Source organism: Panthera pardus, unplaced genomic scaffold, assembly GCF_024362965.1.
Source record: "Panthera pardus isolate Hobbes unplaced genomic scaffold, ASM2436296v1 HiC_scaffold_16, whole genome shotgun sequence".
In the NCBI taxonomy this organism is placed as follows: Eukaryota; Metazoa; Chordata; class Mammalia; order Carnivora; family Felidae; genus Panthera; species Panthera pardus.
Window position 1 is genome coordinate 11317886 of NW_026526721.1, and position 12487 is coordinate 11330372.

The 12487-nt window shown below is 46.9% G+C and overlaps 1 protein-coding gene across 4 annotated transcripts in view; it reads right to left on the reverse strand.

Annotated features, from left to right (window-relative positions):
* Window positions 1–2574: 2574 nt before the first annotated feature.
* The window catches only part of ITSN1 (intersectin 1), a 219024-nt gene continuing 209111 nt past the window's right edge, over window positions 2575–12487 (reverse strand). For all 4 annotated transcript variants that reach the window (XM_019420251.2, XM_019420249.2, XM_019420250.2 and 1 more), the window contains 6 exons: window positions 10504–10716; window positions 9333–9454; window positions 7903–7985; window positions 7535–7618; window positions 6816–6989; window positions 2575–4651 (listed from right to left, as the gene is read on the reverse strand). In XM_019420251.2, coding sequence (XP_019275796.1) covers window positions 4503–4651; window positions 6816–6989; window positions 7535–7618; window positions 7903–7985; window positions 9333–9454; window positions 10504–10716 — 825 coding nt within the window. In that variant the 3' untranslated portion in view covers window positions 2575–4502. The remainder of the gene's footprint in view (window positions 4652–6815; window positions 6990–7534; window positions 7619–7902; window positions 7986–9332; window positions 9455–10503; window positions 10717–12487) is intronic.

Genomic DNA, 12487 nt, shown 5'->3' on the forward strand with positions numbered 1-12487 from the left:
GTTACTTTCGCCGAATGCCTCATAGGGCAGCTCAGACCACAGCATCGGAGGCTTCGCCTTGTCACCGGTTTCTGGTGCTACCCATTATGCTTTTTACCTGGTAGGAACTCGGCCTCCTATACCAGAAAGCAAAGGAGAAACAGCCAGGACCGACTGTTTCCCTCAACCTCACCTTCTGGCACCAGAGGCTCTATATGCGTAGAGCAAGTCCATCTGGAGTAAGCAGACCCTTTGCTAACCTCACGTTCACCTCGAGTCTGAAAAGACCCTACCACCTCTGAAGTCTGCCAGTGTCCGTTTCAAAGTGCTTGTGTCTGCTGTAAAGCTCATCTCCAACCTCAAAGGAGAAGGCAGTCAGAATAAAAGGAAAGGGAAGAGGAGGAAAGGAAAGGAGAGGAAAGGAAAGGAGAGGAGAGGAGAGGAGAGGAGAGGAGAGGAGAGGAGAGGAGAGGGAAGGAAAGGAAAGGGAAGGAAAAAGGGAAGGGAAGGGAAGGAAAAAGGGAAGGAAAAAGGGAAGGAAAAAGGGAAGGGAAGGGAAGGAAAGGGAAGGAAAAAGGGAAGGAAAAAGGGAAAGGAAAGAAAGGGAAGGGAAGGAAAGGAAAGGGAAGGAAAAAGGGAAGGAAAAAAGGAAGGGAAAGAAAGGGAAGGGAAGGGAAAGAAAGAAAAGGAAAGGAAAGGAAAAGATAGGAAAGGGAAGGGAAGGGAAGGGAAGGGAAGGGAAGGGAGCACATGAAATACAATTAAAACGCACTAGCTGTTTCCAACGGAAAATTTTAACATTGTTACACACAAATACAAATTTTCTTCTGACGAATCAAAAAGTCCAACCAACCAGAAAAGGCTATTTGGAGTAGAGACGGAGAAGTCTTTTTCTCCTCATACAAAGTATTGGCAAACTCTAAATTATACTCCTAAATCTCCACCTTTCTAATAAAACCAGAAGCACTCATCCATTTCCCCTCGTTCTCCAACCCCACCGGATTCGAGAATGCTCCCACTCTGCATGGTCAGTGGCTTATGATTGCACCGGCCAGCTCCTGAAGGGACAGCTCACCTGCCTGGTCTTGGTCAGCAGACCTCCAATCATCCTTCCCTGGTGGCTCTAGCATCTAACCCCCGACTTCATTCCCACCCCGGAAGTCACAGGGGTGGGGGTGGGGGGGTGGTACCAGGTCACCAAGATGCAAGTGATCAATTTACCCACTTTCTGATGGGATTTTCTTTTTTCAGTTAAATTCAGTACTATTCAACCACATGAAATCAGTTACCTTCACATACGTAGGTCATGCTCAAGCTCTTCAAAAAAGCAAAGAAGAAAAAAAGTCCCCTTTAACACTAATGTTCTTTGGAGCACCGTTCTCTTTCCTGCCGTCAGAGGACAGGGACATGTTATCCAAGCAGTCAAACAAGGAAATCTGGTTCCAGTTTCTCAAGCATCCCTGGTGACCCTAGCCTAGGAGAGTCCCCCATTCGGGGTCAGGCAAGCCCAGGATGTGAATGAACACCCTCCAGGCTCTCCTGGTTACGGCCGACCTGTTTCCAGGAGATGATCCTGCCAGCCTGCCTGCCTGCCTGCCTGCCTGCCAGGGAAGACAGTACCAGCCAGAGAAACCCTGCCCAGAGGGATTAGGATACGGATTGTCCATTCAGGAGAGCTAGTCTACATAAAACCCCAGTCCAAGGGCTCCCGTTCTCAGCACACAGCCTGAGAGCAGAAAAGCCCCTTGCTGGGCTAGAGGAAGTCAGTGTGGCTCAGAGTAGATGGGAAACTTACAAGGGCATGTGGAGGGCTGGGATCAGAATGCCAAGCTATAGTGGCCTACAGAAACCCTGCATTTAGAAGCAAAGCGCCAGAAAACGGGTTGCTTATTGGAAAGAGACATTTCTTCTCTATGAAATTTAGCCCAGGCAGCCAAAAAGCCAGAAAACAGCAGCAGAAACAGGCTCAGAGCTGGTCACCAGTGATTACTCTTGTCATGAAACATCATAGGGCCTCCAAGCCAAAGAGAATTTTCCAACTGGACTGGCAGCCAGGGCCCAGTGACATTGTAAAGTCATTGTAAAGAGAGGTCAAAGAGACACCATGCACCGTCCACGTTTCTCTATCTCCTCCCCCACCCCAGCATGACTCCTGAGTCATAGCTGGATCTCAGGGCCAAACTACATCATCCACAAGTAGGATTGGTCACAGTACCAATTACACCACTGAGTGCAAGGACGCCAATCCAGAATTGCTGTCCTGGAGGAGGCAGCTCAGGGATGCTCAACGTAGTCACTTGGGAGAAAGACTCACATACTGCTCTTTCGTGCCACATTAACTCCGATGATGGGACGCAGCGAGTGGGTGATGCCGTGAGTGGGTGACCGGCAGGCCTAAAAGGGCTACTAAGATTCTTGTCATTGTTCACACTACATCCTACCTGGATAAACAGTGATGACCAGCCCTGACGCACAAAGAAAGCCAATGAAGAAAAGGGAGAACAGAAGGAAAGGGATTGGAATGGTGACCCAATACTACCCCACTGACACACTGCATACGTTTTTTTTTCTACCATAGAACACGTCCTTCACGAATACACTGAACAAACTGTATTGGGTATAGAAATAGGAAAGCATAAGTTGTATGTCTATTTATAGATTTAATTCCACACAGTTTCTTAACAACGTCAAAAAAATATAAACCTAAGGTATTTTCACTATATCTTCTTCTGGGAAGTGGTAAACAAATGCATGCCTGAAGTTCACCTTGGTCTGTAACAGTGTTCAGTTGAAAGTTTCTAACTAAAGGGTGTGTCTGTTTTAAAAAATACTCATGTCTGTTCGCGATACAAAATTCTACACTATCTTCAATAAATAAATAATAAAGTGTTTCTTAAAAGTATGAAATGTAAACTTTGTTGCCCTTTCTAACACACACATTTTAAAAATTGCTTGAAATATGACAGAGCTCTTATGGGAAATTATGACACTATGCATTCAGTTCCCAGCAAAGTGGAGACTCAGCCACTATGTTAATGCTACCACTTACAAAGCATTTCTACAACCCTAGTTAAATTAGGACCTACAATCGAAGAGAACACTGTCTAACACAGGAAAGCTGGACTCCAGTACCAAGAGAACATGCAAAGAACATGTCATGACCACAACAAACTGGGATTAGGAGAACATTAACATGCGAACAAAATACGGCCCACACTTTTCATTAGCAAATCAAGTTATTATCTAGTTAACCAGCCTATCTCCTGGCTATTGGGGGGGGTGGGGAATCAAAGAACTCAAACCAAACAGCTTGGCACATGGTCATACGTTCCTGACTCTGGCAACAAGCACATGGGTTTCCATTACTGAGAGGTTGGTTGTGTATGGAAGAATATGGGAACAAGTCTTGGGTCTTCCTCCCCAGATTTGTGAGGCGTGTATGCTCCTAGGGCCTTCCCCCCAGCATGTAATGGAGTTCCTTTACATCTTTCCATCCCACTTCCGGATCGCGACTTTTCTTTTTCACGTCTTGGGGATGTTTCTTTCTTGGGAACACGCCAAAGACAGCTGCTAGAATTCCCCATGACAATCAGGATCCGGCACATTCAAGCAAAAGCAGGCTCAGAGCTGGTCACCAGAGATTACTCTTGTCACGAAACATCGTAGGACCTCCAAACCAAAGAGAATTTTCCAACTGGGCTGGCAACCAGGGCCCAATGACATTGTAAAGTAGCCTTTCAGGTGACCTGTGGTGATCTAATCCAACAAAGTATAACTTTGTAGATAACAAGCTTCCTTAACCATCTTCCAAGCATGCTGGAAATCAAAACTGGATCACCCGAAGGTAGCTAGTGATAGTTTTCATTGGCATCTATCAATAAAAGACCTGGAGGGCACTGGAAGGGCTCTAACAATGCACCTGCTAGAATCTTCCATGGACCAGCTCTTCAAAGAGCTAGCCCACTGTCTGATTTGGAGACCACCTCCCCGACTGATCATATCCAGGGCAGCATTTCAAATAAGGTCCCGGTGGGGGAATAAGATTCTGAAGCAATGGCAAGACCTTCATAGTTACTTCTAAAACACACGAAGGACTAGGCATCATGGGCCCAGGGGCCTATCTGGGGACTGGTGGAGGGTTACATGAGTTCTCCAAAAATACAGACATTGCATTTATAAATCTATTTTACAGTGACCAGACCCAAGCCTCAGGCCCAGGGATGGGCCAGACTCCCAACCAAATCTAGCTGGGGGCTATGGGATTTCAAAGACCCTAGAAGCCATGATGAGGCCTGCAGTGAGGACGAAGGAAGACAGTTCTGCTTCATAAAATGGGAACTTGTTTGGGGGCGGGGGAAGGATTGTCAAGAATTATTCCTAAAAGTTTTGAGGGGCCTGTCTTCACTGTCCCGTTGCCCTGTGGCTGAACATCCAACGGTGGTCTTAGAAAAGCAACCCCATGTCCAGATCGCACCTGCTGCCTCGGGCTGGAGGAAGTCTACCAGCACACCAGGGCCTGCTCCCTATGGCTCATCAAACAGCTGCAGGTCTAAGCGGACCACAATCTCCCCTGTGGGGACTTCATGTAGCAGGAGACACTTTGTAACTGGGCCCTTGGAACCCTGGTCCTTCTTGATGTCGGCCACACGGATCTCTGTCCGACCCAAAAAATCTGAAAGGAGAAAGAACACCCTGCTCAGAGAGAGAATTCCTTAACTTCAAGGCATGTATTTGGCACACTGGGAATTTTTCAGCGACTTGTTATACCCTCCCTTCTTCCAAAAGGGAATTAGGTCAGTTTATAGGAATCCATGAACCACAATGACAGAGCATAAGTTTTGAATGGAGGGAAAGAAAAAAAAAAAAAAAAAGGACACCAGGGTGGGGACGAAGGTGAGTCTAGAAGGAAGTAAAAACAGAGACGATGACAGTCCCCACACCTGGGGAGCTCCAAAGGCCTAGAAGCGTCCCGGGAGGCAATGCAACATTGGATGCCATATCAGCTGCACAAAGATTGAAAAGTAATATCTCCCAGGGTTCGTCACAAGAGGACACTTCGTGATGTCACATCCTTTTCAGAAAAAGCAAAGATGGTGAGCTAGGGCTGGTCCTTAAAATGCCCCTTGCGTGTGCCAGAGAGCAAATGCAAGGTGTGGGAGAGGAGGCCACACACAGCCTGGGGCTCCATGCTTTCAACAGCGCTCCCAAAACTATCTCAACCTCACTTTTTATCAAATATTGAGCACCAGTAGAAGCACAGATGTGAATATATTTGTGTTTTTTAATTTTTTTTTTTTTAAGTAGGCATTACGCCTGGTGCAGAGCTAGTGCAGGGCTTGAACTCACGACCCTGAGATCAAGACCTGAGCTGAGATCAAGGGTCGGATGCTTAGCTGACTGAGCCAGCCAGGCACCCCTGCCCCCTTTTTAAACTTTTTATTTATTTTTTTAAGTAGGCTCCACATCCAATGTGGGGCTCGAACTCATAACCCTGAGATCAAGAGTTGCACACTCTGCAGACTGAGCCAGCCGGGTGCCCCTATACTTGAAAATTTTTTTCAAATTAGGCAATTACGCAATGGTGTTAAATGGGCCTCCAGACCATAATTCCTTCATTTATTCATTCAAGAATTATTTGGTGGAATATACTGTTATCCAGGCACTCCTGTACAGGAAACAGCCTTTCAAGATTCCACTTGGCTCAGTGAGAAGAGCCTGTGACACTTGATCTTGAGTCATGAGTTGAGCCCCATGTTGGATGTAGAGATTACTGGAAAGAAAAAACAAACAAACAAAAAAAAAGCTTTAAAAAATAATTTAAAAAAAAAAGATGTGAGAGTTTTTTTCTGGTGGACAGATACAAATTTATTTCGCCCTATGCTCATTTCGTGGGAATAATCTCTTATATAAGAACAACACTAGGATTTTTAATTTATACCCTAGTGGAGTTGTCACTGTGTCCTGTTATTTCCCTATTTAAAATGACCAGTCTTAAACTTTCACTTGTCAGAATAAAAACTGGCAATGAAACACGGTAGTCGAGAGCCTAGCCTTGAGAGTTGTTCTGGGCATTCTCTAACATTTAGCCAGCTATGTGCCTGTCTTTAGACCGTAACCAAAGGTACCTAACTCACAATGAGATAATTCATATAAAAGTATTAAAAGGCAAAAGCCAAGCTAGCAGAAGCCCCTCACTCCTAGCACTTCCCTATACTCTTTGGATATAATTGAGCCTGCCATCTTCAGACTTACTCTCTGGTTTTTATCAGCTGAGGAAAAGAGAGAGAATTTCTTGGAGTCATTGGCCAGGTGCCTTCTTTTCCAGGCTCAAAGCAGAAGCAGGAAGCGGGTTGAAGGAATGATTCATCCAACCCAGTTCCACAGTTCCATCCTTTTGATTAACCAGACATGTCACCCAAAGTGCACTGATTGCTTCTTGCCACGCCTGTCGTGGGCTGACACTTTTCTTGCTCAACGGGCTACTTTTATCCATTATCACCGTGGCTTTGGGCCAGGAACTAAAGGACTGGGCTGAGACTCTGGGGTACAGTCTTTTTTGCAGTCGCGTGCTGTAGGGAGGCATGGGACTGTGTTCTCTATCTAGGGCAGCTGGACCACTCTAGACCAAGCGTGCTTTGTTCACCTTTTCTGAGATGTCCCAGCATCGGTGAAGGCCACTTTCTAGGGGGGCTGAGTCTTGCCTTGCGCCAACCTCATCTTTCTGGGGGGAAGTCAAAAAAGATCCTGGGCACCAAGGTCCCAGGTAGAAAACATTTACCCCTGAAAGCTGGATGACAGAGGAGGAAGGGCACCTCGCGAGGCCGCTCTCTACTCACCGTCTGGAGAGAACTGGTCCCTCTCAAACACGGTGATGCAGAGGACCTCCTGCTCCAGGTCTTTGATGAAGAACTGGCAGTTGGAATTCCATTTGGGATTCAGAGTGTCCTGGATCGTCTTGGTGATGTGACACTGGGAGCCCATGGTCACCTCACAGTACGGGTTACTCTTTCCTAGAGTGGACACAGTCTGCTAGACTCCTACCTGGCTGCAGGGCTCTGGGCACGGCATGGCAGGGTCACAGCCACGACGGGCAGCAATTTCCCTCCATGTCCCTCATTTTTACCACCCCCCTCCCATTGCCACACTCGATAAGTGCCATAAAATGGAGAATCTGGGCAAAAACTCCCACAATCCAGCATCACAGTTAAGTTATAATACGTAAATATTGATAACACTTAAATAATTAGATTAATGGACTTTAAAATTAAGCCTTTCCTGTCTCTTTGTTATAGCCTTAGACTGTATCACATCCACTATGAAATGGCAACCACCCGGATCTCTCTGAAAAGCAAAATGGTGGGAAGGATTAAATTAAAAAAAACAAAACAAAACAAAGAAAAAAAAACCTCTAGATTTTAACAAGTGTTAGAAAAGCCAATTCTGGAAGGAAAATTTAGGATTATGGAAATAGCACATTTGACTTAAGTCTGGCTGGGGGGAAGGGAGAAAAGGCTTCTACCAACAACCCATGCTAGAGGGAATTTGAGGTCCTTACCATGTGACCGACAGGGTTTCAGCTCAATGCCTTCAACAACGTTCACCATCAACCTTCCAATACCTGTTGCCCTTTGGGAACGGACTACGACAGCGGGAAGAACAACACAAGATGCTTCACTGAAACATTTGGTGCCTTCCCCATCCCTGTTTGCCTCAGACCAGTTTTATGTAGCTGCCCCCCCTTCTCCCCTCAGACTCTGGCTGGCTCCACCCTTCATCCTGCGCCCCACTCTCCCCTCCCCCACTCCCGTCCCTTCTCAGCCTCCCTCCGCCTCCAGGCTCATCTTCCAGCTTTAAGGATTCTGAGCCCAAACTTCTCTGCCCCAGCTCGGCAGGAAACAGTCCATGCCACTGAGCAATGCATACCCAGGTACGCCTTCTCCCGCTTCTTTTTCTCAGTCTCTATATAGAGTTCTGAAGCAGCTTTGATTTTCTGCACCCAGGCAGTCCTTGGAAATAAAAAGACAGAAAGGTGCCAAACAGAACTCAGGAAAAAGGTTTCAGGTCCATTCGCATTCAGTCTCCAGGACCCTACCTGCTTTGTTCATTTGATCTGAACAACAAAGGCCTGGGAAAGAAAGTCTGCTGTTCTGTCAAATGATGCTAATAATTATTCCTACCATTAATAAGGAGGGAGGAGTGGCATTTTTACTGATATGCTTGAGACCTGCCTTGGCCTTGGTGCCCCTGTGGAAGAGAAATGCTGACCCGGAGATGTTGGCATGCAACTCTCTCCTCCCTCGTTGAAAAGCATCCCATTACAAAACAGATGCACATAGGGGAAGGGGGGCAAAAATAATATAAAAACAGGGAGGGGGACAAGACATATGACACTCTTAAACACAGAGAACAAGCTGAGGGAAGCTGGAGGGGTTGTAGGTGGAGGGATGGGCTACATGGGCAAGGGGCATTAAGGACGGCACTTGGGACGAACACTGGGTGTTTTATATAGGGACTGAATCACTAGATTCTACTCCTGAAATCATTATTGCACTATATGCTAACTAACTTGGATGTAAATTTAAAAAAAAAATTGAATAAAATTAATGAATTAATTCTTTTAAAAAGCACCCCATGTTTGCCTAACCAAAGAAGGCCAGAAGGATCTCTCTTATTAAACCATCCAAGGGAAGAACAAAACCATTTCCCAGACAGGGAACCACTTTCTAGGGAAAAGCAAACACACTCCCGAGCAAAGTAGTTGGCATGACGCTTTCTCCTTCATTTCTCGGAGACCCATATGTATGATAGCTTTGGCCAGTTTTCTTGTTTGGCACAAATGCCCTTTGGAATGTCGGTTGGCCTTGGGTCAAGTTCACCCTTCAGAAATTATCTATTTCATTTGGCTGTAGGGCAGAGCCTTGAATACACGATTGAAGCAAAATAACAAAACAACCCACTGCTCTCAGATCCAGGATGTCTGCGTAAGCGAGCCCAGCTGAGGATAGGGTCGGGCTTGGGTGGTCCTATTAATCCCCAGATCGCCTTCCTATTGGTTTCTGCCACCTGGAAAACCTTGGGAAACTGAGATGCTCCACGGATCTCAAAGAAAGATGGAAATTTCCTTTAAAAAAATTCTCAAGCAAAATCAGTTTCAATTCATTTTATTTTGAAAAATTCACGCCACGTGTTAAACTTTTGAGCGGCTCTAGAGAAAAGCATGAAGACCCCTCCAGCCAGAGGTTGTGGTATTGCAACTGAACAAATGTTGGGACCTGCTGATTAATTAAATGTTCTACATATGTCCAGCCTGGTGGAACCCAGGTCCCCAGTGCCAGGCAGGTGGCAGGTCTTACCTTTCATTTATGCTTTCGGCTCGGAGGGTGTAGACTCGGTCAATGTGGGAGATGTGGAAGATGGGCTCATCTCCAGAAGGGTCAGTGGGTAATTTTACTAGAACCTCATTCAGGAAAATAGGCTGAAAGAGAATGCACAGGCATTAAACAACCAGACGGGACTCTGTGTGTTTCAATGAACTATGAGTGTGCGTGAGCTTATGTGCACATGTTCTAGTAAACTAAACTGAGTGTGTGTGTGTGTGTGTGTGTGTGTGTGTTTTCCAGTAAACTCTACTGGAATCATAATTTTGCATTAATATCAACTTTCATGTATTGCAAACTATAAATAGAATTTTTGCCTCCTCCATTTTGCTGGTATTTTTTAAGCCCTTCGCAATACGAGCTGACCGGTCTGTTTTGGCCGTTGCATATCCCAACCAGCAAACAGTCTTCAACAACTTAACCTCCAGCCAATCCCCTCCAAAGATTTTCATACAAAGTTGCTAGTGACAATCTACATAAGTACATTGTTCTTTGCCCCACAATCACCATCACCCCACAATCCCCTAACTGCTGCCTCAGAGAAAATTCTTCCGCACAAACGCCCCCACACAGACAAATTTAGGAAAACGGTATCCCGTGACACAAAGACACACAAACACAGCTATGTACATAGGAGCAGACCAAATAAACAGCAGAGGGAAATTCTCCACACATGGACTGTTTAGATTGGCTTTTGCTGGAAAAGGTGAGGGGCACAGATGTTTCAAGCGATCCTGAGAAGTTTGGGGAAGGGTCTGGGAATGCTTGGAAGGTGGGCACCAGCGCTCAACTTCTGAGCTGTCCCATGCCTGCCTCCTGTGTCACACTAGACCGCGAGCCCCACCAGCATAGGGGGCACTCCTCACGTCTGAGGAACCACAGTGGCCATTTGGAAGCTCATAGATAGATGTCTTGTCAATCGAGTCGAATGCTGTTCCTCTTCTGATAATGTTGAACTGCACTCCTTTAGCTACCCTAAACCCTGGCTCATCCCTCCGTCTTCTCCTCTACGCCACAACCCCCCCCCCCCTAAACCCTGCTCATACTCTGCCTCCTTCTGGAAACTTTCTCCTTTCCCCGCCAACACCAACCCTGATATTGCAATCTAGAATCGTAATCTAGAACCACGATCTAGAACCACACTTACTGTTTTGTACATTTTGTACTGCAGGTTCGATTTGGGACTGAAGACTTTGTCCGTGCCAGATGAGCCCAAGGGCTTTATGATTTGGGTCAGCAGGAGGAAGTCGTTGAAGAGGAAGCCATACAGCTCCTTGTTGCTCTTGGCCTTGTAGAGTTTCCCGCTGTGCAGAAACTTGCGTGGCCCCAAGCAATTGGTCACTGAATTGAACACAAGTTGCTGAGAAAGGAAAACAAAGCCCAAAGAGGACACGGTGAAGGGAGGTCATTTTTTGATTTTTGTGTTTCTGCGTCTGAAAGCGCGGGCTCCGTCAGAATCGGAGGCTGGGCCCCCACGGGCCTGTATCTTAGGCTTCAATCAAAGACTGCTTTGCAGACTTCAGGCAGTACCTTTCAGGGCCAAGGAGTCAAAGGCAGTCAAAGACACAGTTCTGGGGACTCCAAGTGTCCAGATGAGTCTTGAATATACTTCTGACTGCTTTCTCCCGAGGGGGTCTACTAACGTCTGAGGGTGTCGGTGCCCCCCTTTTATTTACTGGGAAATGGCAAACAGGAAGAAAATTCTCGGCCCTCTCCCACCTCAATGAGTACGGGCTGTGTCTCCAAAGGGGGCATCAGCCAGCTCCAGTGACGACCCCACACGGGTTCAAAAGGTCCCTTGCGCTTGGGGAAAGCAGCAACCGCTCCCTGCACAATTCTACAGACCACATGCTACTTTCCAAGGTCAGCTAGAGTCCAGGCCCCTCACACGTGAGTGAGTGCAAAACTCAAGGGCGCTGAGTGATGCCTCAAAGCCAAGCAGAGCAGACACGGTGTTGGCTCACATTAAATCTCCACCAACTCACTAGTCCGGAAAGTGTGAAGGGGACACTCTCATTGCCACTTCGCCAAACCTTGGAGATGGCTCCGAGTGCTGCTAAAACATGGCTCTATCATCCCTCTGGGCTCTCTCATCTCACGTGAGCAGTTTCTAAAGGGGCAGAGGGAGACCGAGGCAGAAAAATGACCTCACTAGGATCCCCTTTTTTTTTGGCGCAGGGTGAGAGACTGAAAGAGGGAAAGGCACAGCTGTGCCCAGGCAGCAGTATGATCCAGGCAAGGGTCAGACTCTCACGGCCCCCACCTGTCCACACTTGGGCCCCAGGGGATGCTCTACTAGCAGCCTTCAAGGCCAATGCTCTACAGAACTATGAGCCCTATAGGTCTCCCTGAAGACAGTATTTGTGAAGAGGTGACAGGGTTCACACCATGTGTCCCTCGAGAGATATTGGTGGCCACTCATCTCCCTCCATCATGGGAGAGAGAATCAGCAGTGCCTCTGTGACTGGAGATCTATAGGCATCAAGGAAGAGTGACCACTCCACTCACTCTTGGGTACAAAGAGGGAGAAGTGTCTCTCATCTGCCACCGGGGCTCTGAGGGAGCCCAAAAGACTGAAGATGACACCCAAATGGGAGCCTTTAGTGCCTAGTTTTTACCCCTTTGCACTATGAACAGGAGGCTGGAGATCAACCCAGCCCTTTTGGCTTGCCAAGAGAGTCCAAGGCACTTGGGGACAGACAATGAATCCAGAGAAGGCAGCCTGGATCACACGAAGGTGATGTCATTTATTCATACTCCAAGTTTGGGGCCTCCAATTGGCCAGGCTAACACTGAATATAAATGAAGTGGGAATGATATTTACATTTCTCTTTCTTTTAAAAGAAGTTTTTTAAATGTTTATTTACTTTTGAAAGAGAGAGAGAGAGAGTGCAAGCAGGCAGAGGCAGAGAGAGAGGAAGACGCAGAATCTGAAACAGGCTCCAGGCTCTGAGCTGTCAGCACAGAGCCTGACGCGGGGCTCGAACTCACAGACTGCGAGATCATGACCTGAGCCAAAGTCGGATGCTTCACTGACTAAGCCACCCAGGCACCCCTACATTTCTCTGTCTTAAGACAAGAGTGGCAAAGACAGCATTTATGTGAAAGTTAATCATAGGTCTGAGCCCAGA